The sequence below is a fragment of the Bos grunniens genome, chromosome 19 (assembly GCF_055505025.1).
Source record: "Bos grunniens cultivar Pamir isolate PY7600 chromosome 19, Bosgru_T2T1.0, whole genome shotgun sequence".
NCBI classification, from domain to species: Eukaryota; Metazoa; Chordata; class Mammalia; order Artiodactyla; family Bovidae; genus Bos; species Bos grunniens.
Window position 1 is genome coordinate 15,581,238 of NC_141183.1, and position 25,079 is coordinate 15,606,316.

A 25,079-nucleotide genomic window follows, 5' to 3' on the forward strand; every position below is an offset into this window, starting at 1 on the left:
TAGGAGGCTCCCAGCAGGGCCTGGCAGGAGTCCCAGAGAAGAGACTGAAGAGGACGAGGAGATGACAGCTGAAGGTCTCCAGAATTTAAGGCAGCCCAGGCCTGGAGGTGAATGAGCCCACTGCACTCCCAGTGGGAGGACATCCGATAGTACAGGAAGGAATCGTGAAGAATGTCTATCCAGCTCGCAGTGAGCTGCTCTGGGCGGTTTTCTCCATCTCTTCAGGGAGGGGCTGGTCTAACTTTGCCCTTCCAGCTCTCTCGGGCTGAGACTCGAGGGGATGCTTGAAGTGGGAGGCAGTTATGAAGCAATCTTTATCAGGAGATGATGATCAGGAAACTAGGCACCAGGAATTTCTACATTGTCTCATCCGACCAATTGCAGCAATCATGAGAGGGTTCATAAGAACTATCATAGGAACCATCTCACAGGCGTGAAATTGGAGGCTCAAAAAATGGAAGTAAGTTGCTCAAGGTCAAGTTCAGAGGTAGGATTTGACTTAGGCCTAATCTGAAGCCAGTCGATTCCCTACAGAGTCAGAGTGGGCAGCCTGAGGCAGGGTGCGGAGATTGGACAAACCATCATCACTTCTGGCCCGCATGGATCAGAGCTGGTCCCTGAGGGGCAGCCTTGGGCAGGGCTCAGCTCTCAGGTCACTGGCAGAAAATGTCAGAATGGCCCCTCTTCCTGTTGTCACCACCCCCTCAGCTATCCCCTAGGTAGGCACGGCCTCACCTCGATCATCTGAGGAGGCAGAAACAGGAGTCTAAACGTTTTTAATATTTCAAAAGCCCTCGTGGATATAAGGCTGTTAAGTCTTCTTTGCAGCTCAGACCTTTTGAGTGCTGCCCACAGACTCTGACTGGCAGCAGGAACCCCTGAAGCTTGTAAAGATAGGAAGGGGGTCATATGACAATGACCTCTGTCTGCCAAACAGCTTTTGAAACATCAGGCTGAGGAGGGGGGGTCATTAAAGAAGACTTGGGTGGTAGAAGGCTTGGAACTATTTAGAGGCTATGTTTATAAATTCCACTGTCTCAAGTAATCATAAACTTCCACCCTCTTGCAAATCCGGAATACCTCAACTCCACATCCTGACCCATGGAATAGGCCTGCATGATTGCATCTACGTGCCCCCCAACACACACACACAAATACAATCACACACACACACACAGTCACAGGCACATAAACACAGATACACACAATCACAGACACAGGAACACACAGACACCAACACAGACACACATACTAACAGAGACACACAAACACACAGATACACACACACTGACACAACAGCAGCTAGAGACTGGCAGCGGGGCTGCAAAAGCTGTGGCACTAGAGGATACTAGGAGGACAGATACTAGGGTTGGGCCAAAGCCAAGAAAGGGCACAGGGCCAAGGGTCCTCCCAGGGGGGCCAGGCTTTGGCCAGGTTCTAGGTTTGGCATTTAAATATTAAGAAAAAGACAGTCTAGTCATGCTACCTGGAAAAAGGTTACACAGCTGTAAACACAGTGTGATCAGATTTAAAATATAGTGTTGAGAAAAAAAGGCTGGAAATATGTACACCAAATGTCAACAGTGCTTGTCTCTCAGTGTTGATATAAAAAAGGCTTTTCTTTACACATTTCTGTATTTTCTAGATTTTCTAAAATAAACATCTAGATAAATGATTTTAAAATGTCCCTCAAAATGATACTCCCTCAAAACCAGGCTGGCCTCTGAGGAAGACTCAGGGTGAAGGCATGTGCTGGGGGCAGGGGCAGGGGCAGGGGTGGTCCCTGCAGTCAGTCCCTGCGTGGGCACCCCCTTCTGCCCGGCTAGGGCAAAGGGTGCTGACCCTGGGCCCTGTGGGCAGTACTCCGGTGGCTCTGAGCATGTGTGCGAGTGGACATGGAGCCGGGGCAGGCACCAGCCAGTTCTGTGCCTTCAGCCAGCAAGGCGCTCCCCCCGGGGACTGGAGGACAGCTGGGAGCCTTCAGTCCGGGGACTGGACCGTTTATGGGAATAGCGGGGGCAGGGCTCCAGCAGCCCGGAATGTCTGCTCCCTCTTTGCCGCCCAGAGCCCTCCTGGGCCAGTGCCCAGGCCTGGCCAGGCCTGCCTGCCACAGCAGGCCAGGGGCCAGCTGCCCGGGCTGGAGAGGGGACTGGCCTGGGCGCTGGGTGGTGCTGGGGCCAGAGCTCGGGGGGCGTTTTCCAGCCTCTTCTTGGAAAGAGATGAAGACCCCCGAGAAGTGACGCCCTTGATTGGCAGGAAGCGAGGGAGCTTCCCCGTGAGGGACACAGACGCAGATGGGAAGGCAGGACCTTTAATTGTATCCACAGGGAGACGGGGAGAAGGTGCCACGTGAGGGAGACTCTGGGTCTCTGGGGACCGGGGGGCAGAGGCCACGATGGCCGGAGGTCCAGAGGACTGGCGGGGGGCGGGGGCAGGAGGAGGAGGGGGCAGGAGGAGGGCGAGGGGCTGGGGTGAGCGTCAGGAGCAGCGCAGGGCCCCTCCCGGTCTCCTCTCAGGAGTGTCTCAGCTCCACCTCGGAGCCAAACTGAGGCCCACGGTGGGGCCGGCGGAGGCTGTGGTGGCGGATGCTGAAGAGCCGCTGGGTGAGGCCCAGCGTGGCCACCAGCAGGGCGACGCCCAGGAAGAGCAGCACCCACTGGCCCACGCGGGCCTGCTGCTCCTCCAGGTTCAGGCCCAGGAAGTTGACGCGGCCGGAGCCCACGAAGGGGCCTTCCAGGCGAGCTGGGCGGGGAGGAACGAGAGCGGGCGCTGGGCCAGGCCGGGCACACCGCTGGCTCCCCAACCCTGAGCGCGGCGGCGGGACTCCAACCTGCCTTATCTTGGGAGGGCCCCAGCCCTGAGCGAGCCCTGGGGCTGCCCCGGGGCCCAGGGGGGTGGGTGGCGGTACCCGAGTTTGGCGTCCAGTTGTACTGAGGCCAGCCCAGCTTCTCCCCGTGCCGCCCGTTCTCCGTCACGAGCCAGTCCAGCAGCGGCTTGAAGTAGGTCATCATGGCGGCAGCCGACATGTTGGACTGGCCCGTGATCAGCCGCATGGCTTCGGGCCACGGCTGACTGAAGCCCAGCTTCATGGCATCCCTGGGGGAGCCCCAGGCGGGGAACCGAGTCAGAGGAACAGGCTGGGAGGCTCTATTTCCCACCCCGTCCCAGTCTCACACCAGCTCTCTCTACCCCTGCCCCCAGCCTCCGCTCCCCACCCGGGACTGAGGGCCTGGGCAGGTCTGGGGCTTTGGGGAAAGGGTGACCCTGGCCGAGGCCATGGTAGATGTTCTGGGAAGAGCTCCACTGGGAAGTAGGTCATCGTGGGGAGGACAGGGGTCAGAGCAAGGCCAGAGGAGACTCACGCCAGGAGCTTCCCGGCCTCCTTGGACTGGTAGATGTCACACTTGTGCAGGGGGCCCTGGTGGCCCGCTGCCTGACACAGCGCCTGGTGGAACTGGAACTGGATGACAAAGCTGACGAAGTACCTGCAGGGGGGCAGGCGAGGCCTGGGGTGGGCGCTGGGGGCAGCGCCTTCGAGCCCCAGCCACCCTGCCTCCTGCTGCCTGCCATGGCGTCAGGGTGAGCCCGTCCTGGCCTGCAGAGTCATCAGGCCTCCTTCCCCGCCTCTCACCACAGAGCTGCCTCCGCATGGAGCATCTTGGGAGAGACTCTTAGAGCTAGGGATGCTCATGGGTGAGGCCGAGTGGGGCAGAGCCCATCAGAGATGTGGCGGGCTGCTCTGGACACAGAAATGACATCTCTGTCCCTGAGGCGTTGCCTACAGGGTCATGCTTCTGACCGGGCAGGGAAGCCAGCCCAAATGACCTCCTTTATCCCAAAGCAGTGAGAATTCCCTGCAGGAGTTTGCCCGTCAAGGAGGGGCAGCCTCTCTGAATGTGGGGAGGTTTGGAATGTCCTGAACCAGCAGTGCAGACGGGAAGGCTGGGCACAAGTCAGGTGCACTGTCTTTCCTGGCCTTTCCTGTATGTGCTTTGCTAAGGCTGCTGGTCAGAATCTGGAGGGCGATCCCTTTGCCCGCTCCCTCCTGGAGAATTATCTGTGCTAAGCCGGGAAGCTAGCCGTCACGTGGGCCGGCTTCTGTGTGAAAGTGAGTGCCAGCTCAGGAGCTCAGAAGCACATTGGGAAGGCGGGCGGAGGGTCTCTCTGTAGGTCACCCTGGCACACTGGCTGGTCAGGCCTGCATGGAGGTGCCCTTGACTCTCCTTGGCTCCCTGCTCACCCCGCTGCTCCCTGGAGCCTCTGAGCAGGCTTTCTCTTCCTTCCTGGACTCAGGCACAGAGCTTACCCACCTCATGCTTATTTATTAGGTCCTGACTGTGCTGACATTGAGCCAGGTGCTGGGGTAGAAGGCTGGGCATGATGGACATAAGCCCTCCTTCACTGGCCTGGGGAGCACAGGGGCCCTCTGCCCCAGATCTCTGCCTCGAGGGAGGGCTCCAGCTCCTCTAATCACACTTCCCAGCCCCCAGCCAGTGCTCCCCTGCAGCACGCAGAGGGAGAGGGGCTGACTGGGCGCATGCACGTGGTGGCTGCACGACTGATGGCGCTGCTGTGTTTCCGCATTCCATTTAAGACAGTGATTTAATGATGGTGGGTTATGGCCACCAGTCCCCAAGCGTGTTCTGTATTACAACTGTGTGCTAAGATGTGAACTCTTGCAACGATCCTATGAAATGGGATTCCACAGGTGAGGAAGCTGGTGCTCACAGAGATGGAGGGATTTACTCAAGGGAACAGTCATGGAGATGAGATTTGAACCTGTACTGTCTAATCCCAAGGCTGTGACCCCATACCCCTAACAATACAGGCTTCCATCCAGCTGGGCCTCTAGTCCTAGCTCCAGTGGGTAGAAGGTCCCCAGATACAACTCAAATTATGTCACAGGAAATATGTTCAATACATACAAGGGAACAGAATGCTGTAAAAATGAGAAAATAGTGCTCAGGGCATGGTCTGGCCATGGGTCATGGTTCATGTTAACTAACCAAGGTCTTGTAACCATTAGCTGGTTATACTGAACTTTCTGTTTTCAACCGTCTGGAGGGCGGGGGCTCTCATGGTATCACAAGAGTGAAACAACGTCAGTCTTGGTTACAGGTGAGAGGCGCAGACACAGTGCACCACACACGGGTCCCCAGGTTGCCCTGACGGCAGCTCCTGGAGCAGGTAGCTCTTGGAAGGGGTAGCAAAGGTGTCTCAACACCACGCGGAGGCGCTGCCCCTCCAGACGCCCTCCTCCCTTTCCTGTTACCTGACGTAAGGCACACTTGCAGGAATGTGGAACTTGGCCCCTGGGTCAAAGTCATCTTGAGATCTGGCCAGTGGGGGACAGACACCCTGGTACTTCAGCCTGTAGAGGAGGAAGACACATTAGAGGGAGGGTTTGGGAACAATCAGCACTTCCTGGTGGCTCAAACAGTAAAGAATCCATCAAAAATGCAGGCGACCTGGGTTTGACCCCTGGGTTGGGAAGAAATCCTAGAGAAAAGAATGGCAACCCACTCCAGTATTTTTGCCTGGAAAATCCCATGGACAGGGAGCCTGGCGGGCTACAGTCCATGAGGTCACAGAGAGTCAGACATGATTGAGTGACTAACACTTTCACTTTTTGGGGAGAATCAAGCTGGGAGAGTTGGTGTTCTTGATTTGCAATATGGTGCCTGCCCTGGGCCTGCACAGGGCGCTGACAACTCCTGCAAGCTGTGCCTTTGTGAGTCCCTGCCCCCAGGTACCCCGTCGCTCACACACACACACACACACACCCCTAGACACTATACAGGCAGACACACCAGGTACACACAGACACAAGCACACACACACACCTAGACACCATGCACACAGACCAGGTACACACAGATGCAGGCACACACACAGACACACACTTACATGCCACACAGACACACCAGGTACACACAGACATGCCACGTACATACAAACACAGGCACGCACATACACACACACACACACACACTCCCCTAGACACCACACATGCAGACACACCAGGTACACACAGATGCAGGTGCCGGCATATACCCCGTGGAGACCCCCGGCCCACACCCCGCAGCAGGGCTCTAGAACCTGAGGCTCCACCACTCCTGGTTGTAGTTCTCCCTGGTGACACTTCCATCGAACACCCTCCAGCGCCACTGGTCGACGAGGAAGCTGAAGGGGATGAAGGCGATCTTCTCGAGCGCCATCTTCATCAGAAAGTTGATATCCTCCTCTGCCAAGAGAAGGGAGCCCGACGTCAGATCCAGGGATGCCTCCCGCCATAGCCTAGCAGGGGGCTGAGCAGGTGTGCAGTGGGTGGAATGGGTGGGGCCACCTGCCTCTTGGGACGGGTTTTCCCTCCTGCTCTCCCCGCTGGCTGTCCCCTGGCTCCCTGTGTTCCGTCCTGGCACCGCCTGTGGCCCATGGAGCCTCCTCTCTGCCTCCCAAGCTCGCTGCCCCTTCTCGGCCCCTCTGCCCGCTTGGATCTCCCCGTTCCTCGCTCACCGTAGCCGCCGTCCCCGCTGCTCAGCAGGTTTATCTTGTGCAGGTGCGTGGGGGTGGACACTGAGAGGGCCAGCACGTCCCCAATGGCCTCGTGAAAGCCGGGGTTGGCACCCTCCCGGAAGGTCACGGGCAAGTCCTTGTACTGCATGAAGTACTGTATGTGGCCCATTTCGTGGTGGGCCACCACCAGGTCCTCCATGTTCACCGAGGTGCACTGCTTGATCCTGGAGCACGGGGTGGGAGAGAGACAGCAAGGAGCCCTGGGCAAAGGCAGCGGCCAACCCTGCTCGCAGAGCAGGTCCCCAGGACCGCCACAGCATCATGGGAAGGAAAACCAAAAGGAGAAATGGAGGCGATCTGGGGATTGGAAACTCCTACAGCATGGTCCTCCAGGCCACTCCCTGCCTCCAGCTCCCCTGAACACCTCGAGCCTGCACTGCTGTGTGTGTGGCTTTCTGACTGTGCGAGGTATGTGCTCTGGAGGCACGGGGACCCTCAGTCACGCTCAGTGACTTTCCAGGACGTGGGTCCTGTGGTTCCTCTTCTCACGGTCTGTCTCTCCCTGGTCTCAGACTTCCTGAAGGAAACCATGGTGTCTGGGCTCTTCTGCACCCCACGTGCCCGATGCCAGCAGGCAGATCACCCTGGGATTTCTCAGGGCCAGGACTGATGGGACATCTGCCGAGCTGTCCGAGCAGGGGCTCCACTTCCCCTTCCACCTTTTGTGAGCTGAGGAAGTTTACCCTTGGATCTAACCAGAGCTTTTCATCTCAGTGGACCCCTTTTTTTGTTATTCTATGGTGAGTGGAAAGAGCTGCCCCAGTGACAAGTTGGGGTCTGCCCACCTTCTGTTAGGACTCCCTGTACGAGCGAGGTTCCCCAAGGAGACCTCAGCTTTGAGAGTCTGTCTGCGCCCAGCCCTGAAGCTCTGGTCTCCACGCCTCTGAAGGAAGAGCCCAAGGCCAGGGGAGCCAGTGAACCTGCCTACTTTGTTCCAGGACCTCTGAGTCCACTCTTCTCATCAGAGATACTTCACCATCTCTGCCACTTCTCCCAAGAGGTGGAAACTTCTTAATCTTCTTTTGAACCTGGGTTGTGACTGGTTGAATCTTGTGACTTGCTTTAGCCAATAAAATGTGGCAGGAGTGACCTGTCCCAGTTCTGGACTAACTTAGTCTTTAAGAGATCTGGCTGCTTTTGCTCTGTGGATGCTGGCCACTGGGTAAGAAATCTGACCGCCTGAGGCTGCCACCACATGAGGTCATCCAAGCTCTCCTAGAGAGAGATGCCCGGCCAGACCCCGGCTGCTCCAGCCATGCCAGCCCAGGCACCCAGCATGTGAATGCAGGAACCCACATGAGTGTCCCTGCCCCAGCATGTGCCACACAGAGAAACCAAGGAAGCCAGCTGACAGCCAGGAGCACAGCCGAAACCCCGCTGAGCCATGCCAGCCTTCTGCCGCCATCAGAGCTGCCCCAGCAAAGGTCTCCACCCTGCAAGGCAGGATGAGCCACTTCCACTGAGCAGTGCCTGAATCCCTGGCCCATACAATCACTAGCAGACTTCCCTCGTGGTCCAGTGGTTAAGAACCAGCCTGCAAATGCAGGGGACACGGGTTTGACCCCTGGTAGGGGAAGATTTCACATGCCACGGGGCAACTAAACCCATGAGCCCCAACTACTGAGTCCACACTCTGGAGCCTGTGAGCCGCAATGAGGGAAGCCACCACGGTGAGAGGCCCGCATGTTGCAACTGGAGAGGAGCCCCTGCCTGCCTCAACGAGAGAACGCCCTCGCACAGCCACAAAGACCCAGCATAGCCATTAATAAATAAATACATTCAAAATAATAATTAAAAAATCATAAAAAAAAAAAAATCATGAGCACAGTCAAATAGTTGTTTTACAGCCCGGGTTTTGGGCTGCTGTGATTCAGAGCAGTAACCGAAACACTGTCCCCCAATGAAGACAGCTCCTGAGCCCTGTCAGAGGTGCGAGCAGATCTGTGTGAAGCCCCCACACCCCCGTGTGTTCCCCTATCTCAAGGCACAGGCAGCAGGGAGAGGCCCGCTGTGCCCAGGGCCTGCCCGAGAGGGAGGCTGGCTGGCGGCTCACACAAGGCTCACCCCCAGAACTGCGACCTGGAACCCTGAGCTGACGCAGCTGGTCAGTGCTCAAGGAGACCCTTGTGTGGTGGATGGGGTTCCCCTGCCACAAGCTGGTGGCCATGCTGAGGCCAGGCCCACCTCTCTGAACCCTCCGCCCCCAGCTCAGACTCGGACTCGTCTCCTTGGCCTCTGGGCTCAGGACCTGTAGCCCGGACGCACCTAAAGTCCTTGCCGTTGAAGAAATCCCAGGCGGAGGCGTGGCACACCACTTCCCGCCCATCGGTCGGCTTCTCCAGCATCGACTTGTTCCAGAATTCAGGGGGCATGGGCAGCAGCCCCAGGGAGGTGAAGAAATTGTCTGCTTCCTTAAACATCCTTAGGGGTGTCCAGCCCTGCAAACAGACGGAGCTCTGCCGAAGCTGGGGACGGTGGGGACAGACTGTGTGCCACTGTGGGAGGGCCTGGGGGGAGGGCCAAGCTGGAAGCAGCTCCTGAATTAGGGGGCCCTCTCCCCCTGGGGCAGGGCTCCCCGCCCCACACCCTGGGGCCACCCTAGAGGAGCAGGTGTGCGAGGAGGGGGCCAGTGCAGACCTGCTTTATCATGGCCTCCGTGGCATCCATCTTGGGGGCTGAAGGGAAGGGTGCCACCAAGTCATAGATGTTGGACCAGCTCTGTGCCCACATGTTCCCTGGAGGCAGGCAGAGGACGAGAGGCAGAGAGAGGGGAGACAGTGTTGCGTTTTAGGCTCAGCACCGTCACACAGTGTGAGGGGCCAGATCCAGCACAAAACCAAAATTAAAAGAACCACCCAACTGCCCTCCTTTAGGAGAGGTTGATGTCTCAGCACTTAGGGCAAGACAAGAGTAAAGAAGCTTTCCCAAGTGGCTCAGATGGTAAAGAATCTGTCTGCAATGCAGGAGACCTGGGTTCAATCCCTGGGTCGGAAAGATCCCCTGGAAAAAGGAATGGCATCCCACTCCAGTATTCTTGCCTAGGAAATCCCATGGACAGAGCAGCCTGGTAGGCTACAGTCCATGGGGTCGCAAAAGAGTCAGACACAACTGAGCAACTACCACCTTCAGGGCCAAAGGAGACTAAGCTTGAGCTGACATCGAGTGGAGCCTATGGGTGCAAGCCAGTGAAGGTAGGAGTGAGTGAGAAGCCAGAATGGGATGGGGGCGCAAGCTCTGCTCTAAGCCCAGCTCCCAGGCCAGTGGGCACCTGCTTTCCTTCTTGGGGTCTGTGTTTCTCGGCCAATGAGCTGGCATTCTCTGGTCTAACCACAGAGAGACCAAGGGTGGCTGGTCTCTTGAGCTGCAAAGAACTAGACCCAAAGCTGGAAGGGGGTCTCCCTCATGATCTGTAAACGGTGTGTGGTCCCATCTGGTCTCTCTGTTCACAGTGAGGAGCCCCCCAGGAAGAGGGCCTGATGGTCCGACAGACACAGGAACCCCATGGCGTCTGCTTGCCCAGTCCCTGCCACCCCTTGTTGTCTCTGACTGCCCATTTCATGCACTCAGGGCATCTGAGTTTACAACCCCTGGAGAATGAGGGTCCCCAAGTTGAGGGGACATTTCACATGCTAGCAAGGTAACTGTCAAAGCCTTTCAAACTAAACTTCAACAGTATGTGAATGGAGAACTTCTAGATGTACAAGTTGGATTTAGAAAAGGCAGAGGAACCAGAGATCAAATTGCTGACATTCATTGGATCATAGAAAAAGCAAGAGAATTCCAGAAAAGCATCTACTTCTGCTTCACTGACTACTCTAAAGCCTTTGACTATGTGGATCACAACAAACTGCAGAAAGTTCTTAAACAGATGGGAACATCAGACCACCTTACCTGCCTCCTGAGAAAGCTGTATGCAGGTCAAGAAACAGTAGTTAGAATTGGACATGGAAAAACAGATTGGTTCCAAATTGGGAAAGGAGTACATCAAAGCTGTATATTGTCACCCTGATTATTTAACCTCTATCCAGAGTACATCATGCAAAATGCCAGGCTGGATGAAGCACAAGCCGGAATCAAGACTGCCAGGAGAAATATCAATAACATCAGATATGCAGATGACACCACCCTTATGGCAGAAAGTGAAAAGGAACTAAAGAGCCTCTTGATGACAGTGAAAGAGGAGAGTGAAAAAACTGGCTTAAAACTCAATATCCAATAAACTAAGATCATGGCATCTGGTCCCATCACTTCATGACAAATAGATGAACAACGGAAACAGTGACAGACTTCATTTTCTTGGGCTCCAAAATCACTGTAGACAGTGACGGCAGCCGTGAAATTAAAAGCCACTTGCTTCTTGGAAGAAAAACTATGACAAACCTAGTTTTAAAAAGGACAAACCATATTAAAAAGCAGAGATATCACTTTGCTGATAAAGGTCCATATAGTCAAAGCTACGGTTTTTCCAGTAGTCATGTATGGATGTGAGAGCTGGACCATAAAAAGTAGCTGAGAGCCGAAGAAGTGATGCTTTCAAATTGTAGTGCTGGAGAAGAGTCTTGAGAGTCCCTTGGATTGCAAGGAGATCAAACCAGTCAATCCTAAAAGAAATCAACCCTGAATATTCATTGGAAGGACTGAAGCTGAAGCTCCAATACTCTGGCCACCTGATGAGAACAGCCAACTCATTGGAAAAGACCCTGATGCTGGGAAGGATTGAAGGAGGGTGAAGGGCAAGACAGAGGGTGGGATGGTTGGATGGCATCATCAATTCAATGGACATGAGTTTGAGCAAACTCTGGGAGATAGTAAAGGGCAGGGAAGCCTGGTGTGCTGCAGTCCATGGGGTCTCAAAGAGTCCGACACAACTGAGTGAGCAACAGCAACACTCTCCCAGCTCCTTTGCCTGAACGTCGAGTCTACCCTGCTCTCTCCCGACATGACTACTTTCTCCAGCTGTCAGAACCTCTCGCCCTTCACGGGTCTGTTCACAGCCCCCTCCTGGGGAGGGCTTCTCAGCTCCCACTCCCAGCCCCCTCCTCACCCTCATGGCGTCTGGTGCTGTGACCTGGGAGGTGGTCTCCCCAGCACAGGCCTGTGAACTCTGTGCACTGCCCCATCCCTGGTGACCGGTACCATGTGGATCTATAGCAAACGTGGCACCAAGTGCAAGTAGGGGGCTCTTCTTCCCACCCCCACCCCCCCACCCCACTCTGGGCCTGGCAACATTGCCCTGCCCCAGGCTCCAGTGTCCCCTGCAGACCCTTCCCAGTCTGCCCTCTGCCCCTGGACTGCGGCCCGTCTCGCTGGCGCTCACCGAGCAGGTGGGCTGGGATGGGGCCCTCCAGGTTGATGACGTCGGGCCCGTAGTGGCGGTGCAGGGCCCGGCGCACGTAGGCGTGCAGGTTCAGGTAGAGCGGCTGCAGCTCTTGGAACAGCTGCTCCAGCTCCTCCTCTAGGAAGGGCATCTCGTACATGGACCTCCAGGAGTCCCCGCCATCCTGGTAGCCTGTGGGTGTGGGGGTGGGGGGTGCGCCCAGGCTCTCTGGACACCTGACCGTTCCTGGAGCACTCCCTGTCTCCTTCAAGGACTGCCCCCCTCACCTCTGAGGGCACCGGTGACCCTGCAGGGAGCACTCACCATTGAGCCTGGCGGCCTTGTTGGTGAGCTCCACGTATTTGGGGAAATAGGGGAGGATGGACCGCCCCACTTTATCACGCCAGCTCTTCCACGCCCAGGCCAGGTCCTGATAATTCCGGGATGTGGCCATCAGATTGGTCAGATCTGGGTGGGAGGGGTGGGATGGCTTGAGCCCCCAGCTCCTGGCTCACCTCCCACCTCCTCCAGAGCTAGGAAAAGACAGGAAGGGGCAGCACAGGTCGGGGGAAACTGGAGACAGGCTGGTGCCCTTTCTATGGGCTTACAGGTGCCAGGCCCAGGCTCGGCACTGCACAGACGCAACCTCAGGCAACTACAGGGCTGCAGCAGCCCCGTGAGGGGTGCCCTTGAGCCTCCTTCCACACAAGCTGCTGGTGGCATGGCTGTGTCTCCTAGCCAGGAAGCGGCCAAGCCGGGGCACAAACCCAGGGCCCAGGCCCCAGAGCTGCTGCTCGCCGTTTGTCCCCTGGCAACCCCTCCCTGGGAGAAATAGCCTGGAGGTCAAAAGATGGGGGTTCTTGGTCGGTTTCCTCCTGACCTCTCTCCGTCTGTGAGATGGGGATAATGCTGGCCTAGGGGAAGGAGGACCCTGAGCAGGGACTGGGCTCCTTCATCTCTGCGTCCCCACGGGGCCCAGGGTGCCTTTCACACATTGTAACTGAACTGCCTGAATAACCGCTGTGCAGGCCAAGTACAGAGATCCACTCAAGCACCACCTTGGATCCGTGTCCTGTCAGAGCCATGCCTGTATGAGTGGCCTCCTGGGCTATGGGTTACATGGAGCTGACACGGCCTTCGCAGAGCTCGGATGAGGAGGCCGTGAGCACAGGGGTCAGGTGTGAAGGTGGCCCCGCTTCCTGCCTGACCCGGCCTGAGACGGAGGCCTGCGGGGATCCACCCCTCGCTGACCGCGCTCTGAGCTGAGATATGCTATGTGCATCCCCCTTACACAGAGGAAGCACATTCAAGGTAACTTGTTTGGAGGAAAACACATTTTGAGAATTTTTCATCCGTCCTCTGCTGATGTGAGTGTTCTGTTTTTGGGGATGCTCTTATTGTTACTACCGGCAGCGATTTGACAGCCCAGGCCCAGATCAAAGGGCTGACTGATGGGGGTGGAGGCCACATTCCCTCTAACACTCTTGTCCATAAACAAACACACACACATGTACATCCACCCCCACTTGCGTGCCTACCCTCATACACAACCCCCAGGCCAAACCCTGTCCTAGGAAAACTGTTTCTCTCTCTTGTTTATTTTCCATTTCCATTTCTATTTGTGATTGTTCTGAAGTGGGAGTTGGGCGGAGGGCCAGGAAGAGACTGTTTCTGGGTGGAGATTCCTCAGGAAAAATGTTTATGTCTCTGGCTCCCTGACCCTGGGAAGGTGAGGGGAGCGTGGTCAGAGCGGGTGGGGAGTCTCTGTGTGCAGGTACTGGGGTGTTGGGCTGAGCTTCTTCAGAAGGGGGAAGGTTAAGAAGGACTGGCTAGTCTCCTGCGAGAGGAAGAGGACTCGCCAGAGCTGGTCCATTCCTGCCGGCCTTGGAGGGAGTGAGGTGGGAATGGCTTCTGCAGGCTGAGGCTTCAATTTCGGGGTGGGGTGGGATCCAGGGAGGAGCGCAAGGGGAGGTAGGTGCCTAGAGGGAAGTCCAAGCCCCTGAGAGAAACATTTGAGATACACCTGCTCTGAAGGGCAGAGCACAGGGTGGAGCAGGGAGGATGGGACTAGAGAGAGCAGAAGCTGGGGGACCAGCGCAGAGATGAAGCCAGGCTGGTTCTAAGCAGTGGCAGAGAAGCCCCACGGGTGGAAAAGAGGGAAGCGAGTTTCCTGGGTGTGCTGACCTCCTGAGTCAGAACTGAACACTTCCCTTTCGTGGACAGCACCCCAGCCTCCCCGGGCCTCCCGCTCACCGCCCAGTGTGCTCACCAGGCTCGAGCCGCAGGCAGGTGCCATTTTCATGGCACACAGAGGCCACGCTGTAAACGGTCTCCATGTCCAGCAGGATCTGGTTATACTGCGGGGGAAGCAGAGGGGCAGCAAGCTACAGATCTGGCCCCCTGCTTTGCCCCGGCACCATTGCGTGGGGTGGGAGGTGGGGGGGGGTTGCTGGGCTATGGGTTGGGGAGGGGGCTCCCGAAGCCCTCCCTTCTCAGCGAGTCTGGGGGTGTGCATAGACGAGTCTGGAGGTGTGCACAGACATGGCAGAAGTCATGACTGGACAACTTGAGGAGGAGGAAGCAGCATGAAGGCTACATGCCATCCCTTGAGCTAGGACCCTCTCCTGACCTGGGATCCTCCACCCCCTTTGCCCCACCCTACCCCCAAGTTCCCCACCTCTTCCAGCTCCTTGGTGGGCAGTGCTGCCCGCTCTAGATCCTGAATCTTCTTTATCATCCGCTTCATGGTGGCATTCTGGAAGTTGGTCACGTCAAACTTCCTGGCCCAGGTGCCATACTTGACGGTGTGGTTTGCCATCTGTAAGTTCTTCTCCATCTGCAGGCACAGGGGGAGCCGTATCATGAGGCCCAGGAGGAGCTCTGGAAAGGGCTCCTAGGAGGAGGCATCGTGCAGGAGCCGAAGAGGCTGGGTGTGAGGGGGCGGCTTTATCACGTTGCTGCCTTTGCCTATAAAGACCTTCCTCAGCCTGGACTGTCTGTGATGTCCTGTGTGCAGTACACATGCCCTCATCCAGCAAGATATCGCGTGGGAGAGGCAGAGAAGGAAACCCCACCCCGTATCTTGAATGCTGTTGGGACAGAGGCAGCTTGGCATTCTCTCTGTGGCTTCTGAGCCTCAGGGTCCCAGCTGTAAAATGGGAATAAGGTCACTGGCTTTGCAAGACCGTTGAGGAATACACGAGGCAATAGATGTCGAGTGCCAAGGAACAGTGGCCAGTACATATGGGTCTTTACGAAATGTTATTTCTCTGTGGCTCACCTTGGTTATGATCTCCGCTCGGCCACACAGACGCGGAGGGGGTCGAGGTTGGGGGGCAGGTGTAGCCCTCGCTATGGTGGCACACAGGAGCCTTCAGTCTTTTTAAAAACTGACTTTGGCATCAGTTACTTCCACACAAATTATTCCTTTACCAACAACAGATTATTAATGAAAGACAACCTTTGTTAGGCACTGGGTGTGTGCCCACCTGGACCTGAAATTGGACACTTTTCAATACGCTGCAAGGATTTTTCACAAACTCTGAGAACGTGTCCCCCTGGGGTGATGTTGGGGACGGGAGGGCATCCTGTAGCGCCTTGGGTTTCAGAGGACGGGCCCTGTGGGACGAGGAGCGCCCGTGTGCTGGGCTGGAGGGGCCCCTACCAGCAACTTGCTGTTGTCCGTGCTGATGTCGGTGCTGTAGTTCCAGTTGGCCTCGGCATACTCGTTCCACACGACCTGGGATCTCCGGTCGTATTCCTCCACAAACTTGCGGGCCTCGTCCTCGTCGGACACCAGGTCTACGGGACAGAGCAGAGGGATACAGACAGGCCTCCCCTCGCCCTCCCGCCGCCACCTGGGCCTTCCCGCCCCGCCCCCCAGCCAATCCCACTTGGGCTCTGGGTTTTCTTCGGGCTGCTGATTGTTGAGGGATGGGTGGTTGAGTGGCGGATGGTTGTCTCACTGCTGGTTGTTGCCTGGCTGGTTGTTTCCTGGTTGACTGTCACCTGGCTGGTGGTCCCCTGGCCGGTGGTCCCCTCACTGGGGACCAGCAGGGGGCGCCCACAGCAGAGCAGGAGGAGGAGGAGGCGAGGCAGTCCTGGAGCAGCCCAACCATGGCCCATGGCCGCAGGAGAGCAGAGCCCTACAGTCCCCGCCCCCGGCCAATAAGAGCGGATCCTGCAGTATGACCTCATAGAGCAGTGTGCCTGCCAGCCAGCCCCCCGCCGGGGGCCTCAGATCTGGGCACGCCCTCCCCAGGAGGCTGGAAAGATGTGCCCACTCCACCCCAGCGCCCTGCCGAACGCTCAGGGGACGCCAGGGCCTGGCTGGACAAGCTGATGGGGAACTGTGAACTGGGGGCCTGGGTCACGAACCTAGAGCTGAGAACCCACGGCACCCTGCCCCGGGCTTTACCAATGCCCTCCGGGTAATTGTCGGGCATCGGTGGGCGCCACTGATACTCTGGCCAGCCCAGGACCTCGCCGTTCTGCTGGTTCTGCTCCTCGAGCCACTGTGTGACCGGCTGGAAGTAGCTGAGCAGCGGCCTAGCGTCCAGGTTGTCTGAGCCAACCATGTCCTTCAGCACCTCCTGCCAGGGCCGTGAGGAGCCTGCCTGCAGCAGCGCCCTGTTGGGCAGAGCGGGTGCTGTGGGCACAGGGCTCTCAGGCCAGGGTCTGTGGCTGCTGCCCTGCCCACCTGCTCCGCCTCTGGCCACTTCTCTCCCAACTGGGTGGCAAGAATGGCAGTGTTAAGTCTCAGGGCCTAGGAGCCCTGTGAAAGGGGGACATTTGTCTTGCCCCACGCCAGCCAGAAGTGCTTCCCAGCTGGTGCTAGTGGTAAAGAACCTGTCTGCCAATGCAGGAGATGTAAGAGATGTAGATTCAATCCCTGGGTGGGAAAATCCCCTGGAGGAGGGCATGGCAACCCACTCTGGTATTCTTGCCTGGAGAATCCCTTGGACAGACGAGCCTGGCGGGCTACAGTCCATGGGGTGGCAAAGAGTCAGACACGACTGAAGCGACTTATCATGCATGCCAGCCAGAAAGCCCACTCAACAAGCAGTTGATGAGAGAAAGAAAAGGAGGGGGAGTGGAGAAGCACTCCCTCCACTGGCATGGTGGGGTGCCCCCTCCCGATACACCCTTCACTGAGCTCTCCCCTCACTCCCCCACAGCCCCACACACCGGAGCTTGGCCCCCGCCTGGGTGGACTGGTAGATGTCACACTGGTGCAGGGGGCCTTGGTGGCCTGCCTCCTTGCACAGCGCTTCGTGGAACTGGAACTGCAGGACAAAGCTCACGAAGTACCTACAGGCACAGGGCGGGTGTGAGGGGGATGGCGGAGGCCCCCTGCCTGGGGCCCAGCTAGCTTCCATAGGGCAGAGGCTGGGCCATGGGCTGCCTTGGGGGAGAACTGAGAACCGAGCTTGGCTCAGGGGAGAGGCCCACTCAAATTCCAGGTTGCTGGGGGTCTAGGGGAGGATGGGGACAAGCCCAGGATATGGGGGCCCAGCGTAGGGGAAGGAACTAAGGTGTGCCAGAACTGGGGGCAATACCTGATATACGGGGTCACATTTGGGACGTGAAACTTGGCTCCAGCGTCAAAGTGGGTTTCATTTCGGACAACCGGAGGACAGATCCCCTGATACTTGGTTCTGGAAAAAGATGTGGTTAAGTTGTCTTAGGACCTGAGGGTTGTACACAGGCTGATTTTCCCTTTGCAGAAAAGGCTGCCAAGCAGGCATTCCCACTGGCCGACCCTCCCCACCCTGGAGAACTGGGGATGACCACCTGTCTGATGGAGTTTTAGGCAGGAAAGAAGAATGCTGTGAGGAGGAGGGGGGAGGTGTTCCTGGAGAGGAGGGAACCCGGGAAGGTGGCGAGGGCCCCCGGGATGAGGCCCCTCTCCATCCCTCTTTGCTCACCGAAGATACCACCAGTCATAGTTGTAGCGGGAAGGGGGGGTTCGCCCACTAAAGACCCCCCAACGCCACTGGTCCACCAAGTAGCCAAAGGGCAGGAAGGCAATTTTTTCCAGTGCCATCTTTAACAAGTAGTTGATGTCACTCTCTGTTGGGAGATGAGAAGAGAGAGGTCAGAGGGAGAGGGGAGTCCAGCTGGGATAGGGGGCCCTGGGGGAGAGGCTGGCAGGAGGTGAGGCTGGGCAGGGACCATGGAGTCCTGCTTGGAAGAGGATGCTTGGGCAGTGGAGCTGGGATGCAGGGTAGGCCTCGAGGCCTGGGTGGATCCCCAGACCTGCCTGACGTGGGGCAGAGAGGCGGAAACGAGATGGGCAGATGTGAGCAGCGACCAGTGGGGTCCTGCTGGGGGGCCCAGTGGGGTCTGGGTGGGCTGGGCTGGGTCCTCTCTACCCCCGCATACCTGTGTCATTGGTGACCTGGTCCAGCAGGCCGATCTTGTGCAGGTGTGCAGGAGTGGAGACGGAGAGGGCCAGCACATCGCCGATGGCCTCGTGGAAGCCAGGGTTGGCGCCTCGGCGCAGGGAGACGTGCTGGCCCTTGTACTGAAGGTAGTACTGCACGTGGCCCATCTCGTGGTGCACCGTGGACAGCTGGTCCATAGTGACCCGCGTGCACTGCTTGATCCTGGGGCAGGGAGAGCGTGTGGGTGAGGGTGAAGGACGGGCAGCACGGGGACCAGAGAGCACTCAGGGAGGCTGGTGCCTGAGGGAACGAAGCCAGGCGGGCGCTGTCCCGGACTCCCAGGAACCGGTGGAAACAGGCAAACCTCCACCCTGTCCCAGCCACACCCAGCCTTTCCCCTTGGTTCCAAGGTACAAGGCTGCTGCCTGTCAGAGCTGCCTAGTGAAAGCAGCCTGCTGCAGCCCTGGAAGAGACCCAGCCTCCCGGCTGGTCTCAGAGCTGGGATAGACGTGGGCCTGGGAGCTGGCCTCCCTGTGGCCCGGCTGCCCGGCCTTGGGGAGCCTTGCAAGCCGCCTCCAGCATCGAGACCTGAAGTCTTTCCTGTTGTAGAAGTCCCAGGCGGACGCGTGGCACACCACCTCCCGCCCGTCGCTTGGCTTCTCCAGCATGGATTCCGCCCAGAACTCGGGTGGCATGGGCAAGAGCCCCAGGGAGGTGAAGAACTCCTCCGCCACCCGGAACATGTGTGTGGCGTTCCAGCCCTGGGGGTGGAGGGGTGGGGGGGGCACACTCGGGTCAGGGGCCAGCTGCTGGAGCCCACCCCGGCTGCCCTGGGGGTGCGTCTGGGGTCCCCCACTCGGGTCAGTTCCATGCTCATGAAGAGCACCTCTGCTCCGTGGCCTCCCTTCCCGGAGGCCGGGCCCCTACTGGCTACAGAGGATACACAAAAGCGGCCTGCTGCTCGCTGCCACCCTCCCCTCCCAGCGGGGTCCTGAGGGAAGAACTGGCGCCCAGCGCACGGTGGGGACACACTGCAGGCTGCGGCTCCTCAGCTCCTCATGCCTGACTCCCTCATGGCCCCTGCCAGGGCCTGACTCCGAGCTCACCTTCTGCACCATAACATTGGTAACATCAAGATTGGGCTTGTCGGGGAAGGGCACCACCGTGTCGTAGATGTTCTCCCAGCTCTGGGCCCACATGTTCCCTAGACAGAGGAGGGGAGCCGACAGCTTGGTGCCCAGCCCAGCCAGCGCCTGCTTCCCTAGGCGTGTCACCGAACAGCACCCCGGTGTCTGGACCTGGGGCGCGGCAGGGCCACAGCCCGCTTGCTGGGCTCACACAGCAGTCCCACCCACTCCCGAGTGCTCTGCGTTCCCTGGGGCTGGCAGAGGCCAAGGCGCCCAGGTGATGCGGCTGGGGTCCTTTCTGACTGCCAGGTCCCTGCCCTCCCCCAGCCCTGACACCGGCCCACAGGGCTGGCTTTCTGGGGGATAAAGTGGGGTTCTTTCTCCTCTTCCACTGGAGCTAAAGCCTTCAGGGTGGCTCCTGGCTCTGCATTTTACTAGCTCTCTGCCCTGTGCCACGTCCCTCGCGCATCCTAAGCCCCGCTCTGAACAGCAGTGATCATAAGGATCATCGACGTTATAGGTTCACGTGCGGGCGAGTGAGCAATGCGATGCTCTGAAAGGTGAAACGTGATGAGGCTGACCCTGGTCCTTACCCAGGAGGTGAGCGGGGATGGGTCCCCTGAGGTTGATGTATCTGTCCCCATATCGGCGGTGCAGTGCGCGCCGGACATAGGCATGGAGGTTCAGGTAGAGGGGCTCCAGCTGCTGGTAGAGGCGTTCCAGATCCTCCGTGAAGGTGGGAGAGTCATACCAGGAGCGCCAGTAGGCCCCTGTGTCTGAGAAGCCTAGAGGGGGCGGGTGGCATTGGGGATGCAGTTCAGGCCCTAGGCTCTGGCACCTCCCCCCCAGCTATCACCTGGCCATTCTCCCGGCTCAGGGCCAGTGTATCTGCCTGCTCACTGCAAGGGAGAGCTTGGGGGTTACCGCTCTCAGTTTTCTAACTATGGTTGCTCCAACTCCAGCTAAACAGGTCCTGACACATATAAGCCCTACAGCTGGGAGGAGTGCCAGGAGGGGCAGCATGAGGCTGATGGGGCTAAAGCCCAGTTTGGCCATCCACCATCTGTGAGACCTTGGACCAGTGTAGGGAGTCATCGTAATGGCCGCTCTGTGTGTTTCGGGGCTCAGTGGAGACAGAAGACGGGAGGGTAGTGCCCACACAGAGGCCGGTGGGTGTGCTCACCATCCTGCTTGTAGGCCTCGTTGCTGAGGGCAGTGAAGTCCTGGTATAGGGGCTTCAGTGGGATGCCCGCGGCGTTGTGCCAGCCCTCCCAGGCATACAGCAGCAGGGCGTAGCTTCGCGAGGAAGCCAGGATATTGGTGAGCTCTGAGACACAGGTGGGCAGGGTCAGTTCAGAGACTGCTGCCTCGAAGTCAGCAGTAGACGAGGTTTGTAAGGAAAACCACGGCGGGGTCTAAGGCCTGTGGAGGACTCTTGGGGGGATGAGAGGGCCCATTAAGGGAAAACCAGGTGGCGACGATGAAGGCCAGTTGTGATGGGGAAGGAAAAGCACACGTGAGGGCAGGGTCGGGGCTGGAGGCTGGAGATTCCAGAAGTCAGTCGGCCTGGAGGAGCAGGGTGTGGGGGCATCAGGCACTCTGGTCCTGATCAGAGGTTCAGGCCTTTGGGTTTACCGCCCCCCTCTGCAGAAATGTGCCATCCTCAGGGAGCCGAGGGGTGGCGGGGAAGGTCAGGAAGGCCCGGAAGACAGACAGGAGACTCAGGCCCGTTACCTGGGTCCAGGGACCAGCAGGGGGCAGTCTTGTTGGGGAAGCAGACCTTGGCAGTGGAGTAAATCCTGCTCATGTTGCTTAGCAGAGAGTTGTACTGGGGAGTCAGAGTTGAGAAAATGTTAGTGATGAACAGCCCTTGGAATTAATCTGGCTGCCCCCTCCTCTCTTTGCTGGGAGGAACAGGGGAGACGCCCCGAGGGGGGATGCGGCTTGGACAAGGCCGCCTCGTGGCACTCGGAGCATATCTGAACGTGAATGGACGGGTTTCGCTTCCACTGGAGCCCGCCTGTGGAGATGGGAAACTGGCGTCCTGAGAACTAGGGAGCAGGGTTCAATTCTGAGCTCGGCCACCACCTGACTGAGACCAAATCCCCTTCATTCCCTGACCCTGATACCCTCTCCACCTTTCGGAGGAAGCCCTTAAAACAAACCACCTGTGGAGAAACTTTGAAAACCCCTGTTTCATCTTCCACTGTTTACTTGAATTTTGCTTTCTACTCCATGACACTTGCTTTAATATAAAGTAACTTCTCGCACCCCATCTCCAGGGAAATCAATACTTCAGGAATCCACTCTGCTCACAGGGGCTTCCCCTGCAGTCAGGGCCAGTAGAGATCCTGGGGTCCCTCCTGGCCAGACAGCCCCACCTCTCACCACCACCGTAGACACTGGGAGGGTACCCTGGGGAATTCTGCCTCCACCCCTCAGGCCCACCTTCTGCCGCTTCTCTAGGTCCAGGTTGGCGGGGCCCAGGGTGCGCACCGCCCCGATGATGCGCAGCAGCGTGGGGTCGGTAAAGTTCTGCCAGACCGGGTCGAACAGATCCTTGGCCTTCTGGCCCCAGGCCTCTGAAAACTCCTGGCTGAGCAAGGCTGCTTCCTCCTGTGGGCACCAGGAGGGCACGAGAAGGTAAACAGGGGACGCCATGGCGCTCGGGGAGGGGAGGAAGGTCAAGGGCTTCTGGAGACCGGCGCTGATGGGAGCACTGCTCCCTTCAACTGGGCCCTGCGGGTGAAGAACTGGGGCGGCGGGGGAGTCTGCCTCAGGGAGGCGGTGGAGCAGAAACGCGCCAGAAGAGAGGGAGGGAGAGGAGAGGGTGATCAGACAGCCGTGAAAGGTGACAGGTACAAGGAGAGAGGGGAAGGTGTGCGGCCAGAGAAGTGGAGAACCCAGAGCAGAGCGGGCAGCCTAAGCAAGACTGCCGCGGATCCAGCCCGGAGGCACCCCCGGCGCCGCCGCCTGGGAGGACTCGGGGTCAGAGCGGCCGGCCTCATTTATTGGGTTCCTTATTGGGCAGGACCATGGGCCCAGCACCGGGCCAGGGAACCGACTGCCTGTCTACGGGGACCGCTTTGGGAACCGGGGCGGGGTGGTGGCTGGAGAGGAGGCAGGCGGGCCCCGCCCCGACCCCACGGCTCCGGGGCCGGGGGCGCGCGCGCGGGGCGGGGACTCTCCGCCCCCCCAGCGCCCAGCCGCCGGGCTGTGATTGGCCGCCCGGGCCCCGCCCCCGCCCCGGGCCCGCGCGCCCACCTGGAGCCGCGCGTTCTCCTCGGTGATGTTGGTGTCGTGCGCCCAGCTGGCGGCGGTGCTCTGGAACAGCACCTGCTCGGCGCTCGAGTTGAAGCTGGCTGCGAAGATCTGCGCCCCAGCCTCGTCGGCGGGAAAGTTCCCCGGCTGCAACGCGGGGTCCAGCTCCAGGATCACGGGCGGCGGCGGCAGGAGCAGCAGCAGCAACGGCAGGAGCAGCGGCGGCGACCGGCGACCCGACGCGGCCCCCATGGTGCGGTGCGCAGCGCAGCCCCTTCTCCCGCGCAGCGCCCGCCCTGCGGGTTATAAAACCCGGCCGCCTTCCGACACACCCCCACCTCCCCGCCCCGCCGCGCTTCCTCCTCTGCTCCAAAGTCCCCCGGCCGCCGCGCGGGCCTAACGGAGCGGGGCGGGGACCGAGGCTTCCTGGCCCGCCCCGGGCAGGGGCGCCGGACCGAGGACGAGCCGAGGCGGCCCCCGGCGAGATGCAGCTGGGGTGGGGGTGGGAGGGAGTGGCGGACGGGCCTTAGGTCAGGCTCTCGCAGGGGAGGCTAGAAAGGAGAACCCCCCTCCTCCAACACACACACATACACCCCACACCTATGAAGCTGAGAGACCCAGCAGTTTGCTGGAATACCCCAGTCTGCCGGCGTGCCCTCCCCTTCCATCACTCAGCCTCGGTGCAGGGACCCGGAGCCCAGCGGCCTCTGCCGCTCAGTCTTCCGGCCTTACCGCCCGGGGCTCTCTGGGCTCGGAGTGACAAGGTGGGGGAGCTGTCCGCAGAGTCGCTAGTGCCGCGAGACAGGGTTAATGACCGTCACCCGGTCCTGCTTCTTCACGAGGCCTTGGGTGTGGCCTGCATGGACTGGGGAGCACCTAGGCTTCTGCAGGTATCTGGGGGGGGTGCTCAGGGACCCCAGTTCACCTGGGGACTGGGGGGGGCGGTCAGATGGGGGAAAGAATGGGGGGTTGTTCTGGAAGGGGAGACATAGAGCCACAGGCATACCTGCTTCCTTCACACAAGCTGTCATTTGCTCAGGCAAGAACAATCACACAGACTTGCCAACTTGGAGAGCTACAAAGATGACCACAGCGACAACAGAGGAAGACGCTAAGACCCAGGTTGAATGGCTTGCTCCCAGTCACCCCAGGTTTCCACACTCCCCATCAGTCTTTCCCCCTGTGTGAGGGGAGGCAGGAGGAAGGGGAGAGGAGGGCTTTATACCAGTAGACACCTCAGGACTGGCAAAGTGGACACCTGGGATCAGAGCAGTCCCACCAAGGACGGGGGTCCGGCCTCTCCTCTGCAGAGCCTGCCGGCTCTCAATCCAGTGGTCCTAAGGCTTTCAGGCTGTGGGTCGTGTGCACAGGGAGCTGCTGTCTTCCAGGAGGGAACAGTCTCCCCATCAACTAAGGCTTGGGTGGGGGAGATTTTGAGAGTGGCACCCCTTCAGGCCCCAAAGCAGGGGTCTTGGAGTGGGAGGAAGGGTAGAGAGAATAAAGAGTCTGAGGCTTAGCTTGAAACCAGGGAGTCCTTCTCCTCTATCAGGAAAGAAAGCGTGGAAAGCAGGAGGGAGCCCGGTTTGAGCCGGGCCTCATCTCTGAGGAGCTCTTGAGCACTGGATCTGGGAGGCTGGGGGGCAAGTGTTCCAACTTCAGGTCAGACACATGGCCTGGTGACCATGTCTATAGAACATCTGGGTGAGGGACTGAGTTCAGCATGGAACAGCCTTGGCCTCATTGAAAAACCATAAAAACAAAGGCTGAAGGGGTTGGAAGATGATCTAAAAGTACATACAACTTACATTTGGGTACCATTTTAAACCTTTCTAAATTATTTTGTACAAGTTATCTTATTTGGTATTTATAATAACCTTAAGGGTAGTAAAGAGATAAGGCCCTTAGCTCAGTCAGTTGCCGTCTAGCTGCCAGCAGAACGATGGAGAGGGTTCCGAATCCTGGGGGAGGACGTGATTACGATGCCATGAGGGCCTGACCTGCCCAGGAAATGCAGTCTGCTTTGGAGAGCTCCCCATCTCTGCATCACTCTTCTAGGGAAGGACAGGTCACCAATCACCACAGTTAGAAAAATATCCCTTAGGGACTTCAATGGTGGTCCAGTGGTTAAGAGTCCGCCTGTCAATGCAGGGGATACAAGTTCGATCCCTGGTCTGGGAAGATCCCATCTGCCACAGAGCAGCTAAGCCCATGCGCCACAACTGCTGAGCCCATGCGTGAGTGACCATGCTCTGCAACAAGAGAAGCCACCGCAATGGGAAGCCCGTGCACCATGGCCAGAGAGTAGCCCCTGCTTGCCACAACTAGAGAAAGTCTTTGCATAGCAATGAAGACTTGGTGCAGCCAAAACTAACTAACTAAATAAAATTATTTTTTTTTAAATCCCTTAGAAAA

At 58.4% G+C, this 25,079-nt stretch overlaps 1 protein-coding gene and 1 long non-coding RNA gene across 8 annotated transcripts; one reads left to right on the plus strand and one right to left on the minus strand.

The window, feature by feature from the left end:
* Window positions 1-2,295: 2,295 nt before the first annotated feature.
* On the minus strand, window positions 2,296-23,428 carry LOC147351380 (angiotensin-converting enzyme). 7 transcript variants are annotated; one of them, XM_086357070.1, is made up of 25 exons: window positions 22,671-23,428; window positions 21,855-22,022; window positions 21,141-21,234; window positions 20,590-20,733; window positions 20,000-20,191; window positions 19,386-19,483; window positions 18,868-19,040; window positions 18,278-18,501; window positions 17,821-17,965; window positions 17,452-17,550; window positions 17,081-17,203; window positions 16,311-16,522; window positions 15,558-15,694; window positions 14,571-14,729; window positions 14,163-14,250; window positions 12,218-12,361; window positions 11,894-12,085; window positions 9,214-9,311; window positions 8,842-9,014; window positions 6,517-6,740; window positions 6,100-6,244; window positions 5,273-5,371; window positions 3,363-3,485; window positions 2,909-3,096; window positions 2,296-2,742 (listed from the first exon to the last, which is right to left on the minus strand). In XM_086357070.1, exons 1-25 carry the CDS (start codon window positions 22,917-22,919, stop codon window positions 2,513-2,515), a joined length of 3,921 nt encoding a protein of 1,306 aa, XP_086213196.1. In that variant the 5' UTR covers window positions 22,920-23,428; the 3' UTR covers window positions 2,296-2,512. The 7 variants fall into 7 exon arrangements, with proteins under 7 accessions (XP_086213196.1, XP_086213197.1, XP_086213201.1 ...); XM_086357071.1 differs by lacking the exon at window positions 18,868-19,040 and having other exon boundaries at window positions 22,671-22,991; XM_086357073.1 differs by lacking the exons at window positions 2,296-2,742; window positions 2,909-3,096; window positions 3,363-3,485; ... (5 more) ...; window positions 11,894-12,085; window positions 12,218-12,361 and adding an exon at window positions 13,474-13,614.
* On the plus strand, window positions 22,717-24,191 carry LOC147351381 (uncharacterized). Its single transcript, XR_015147451.1, has 2 exons — window positions 22,717-22,920; window positions 23,707-24,191. It is a non-coding gene; the product is annotated as an uncharacterized LOC147351381 (long non-coding RNA).
* Window positions 24,192-25,079: the final 888 nt, after the last annotated feature.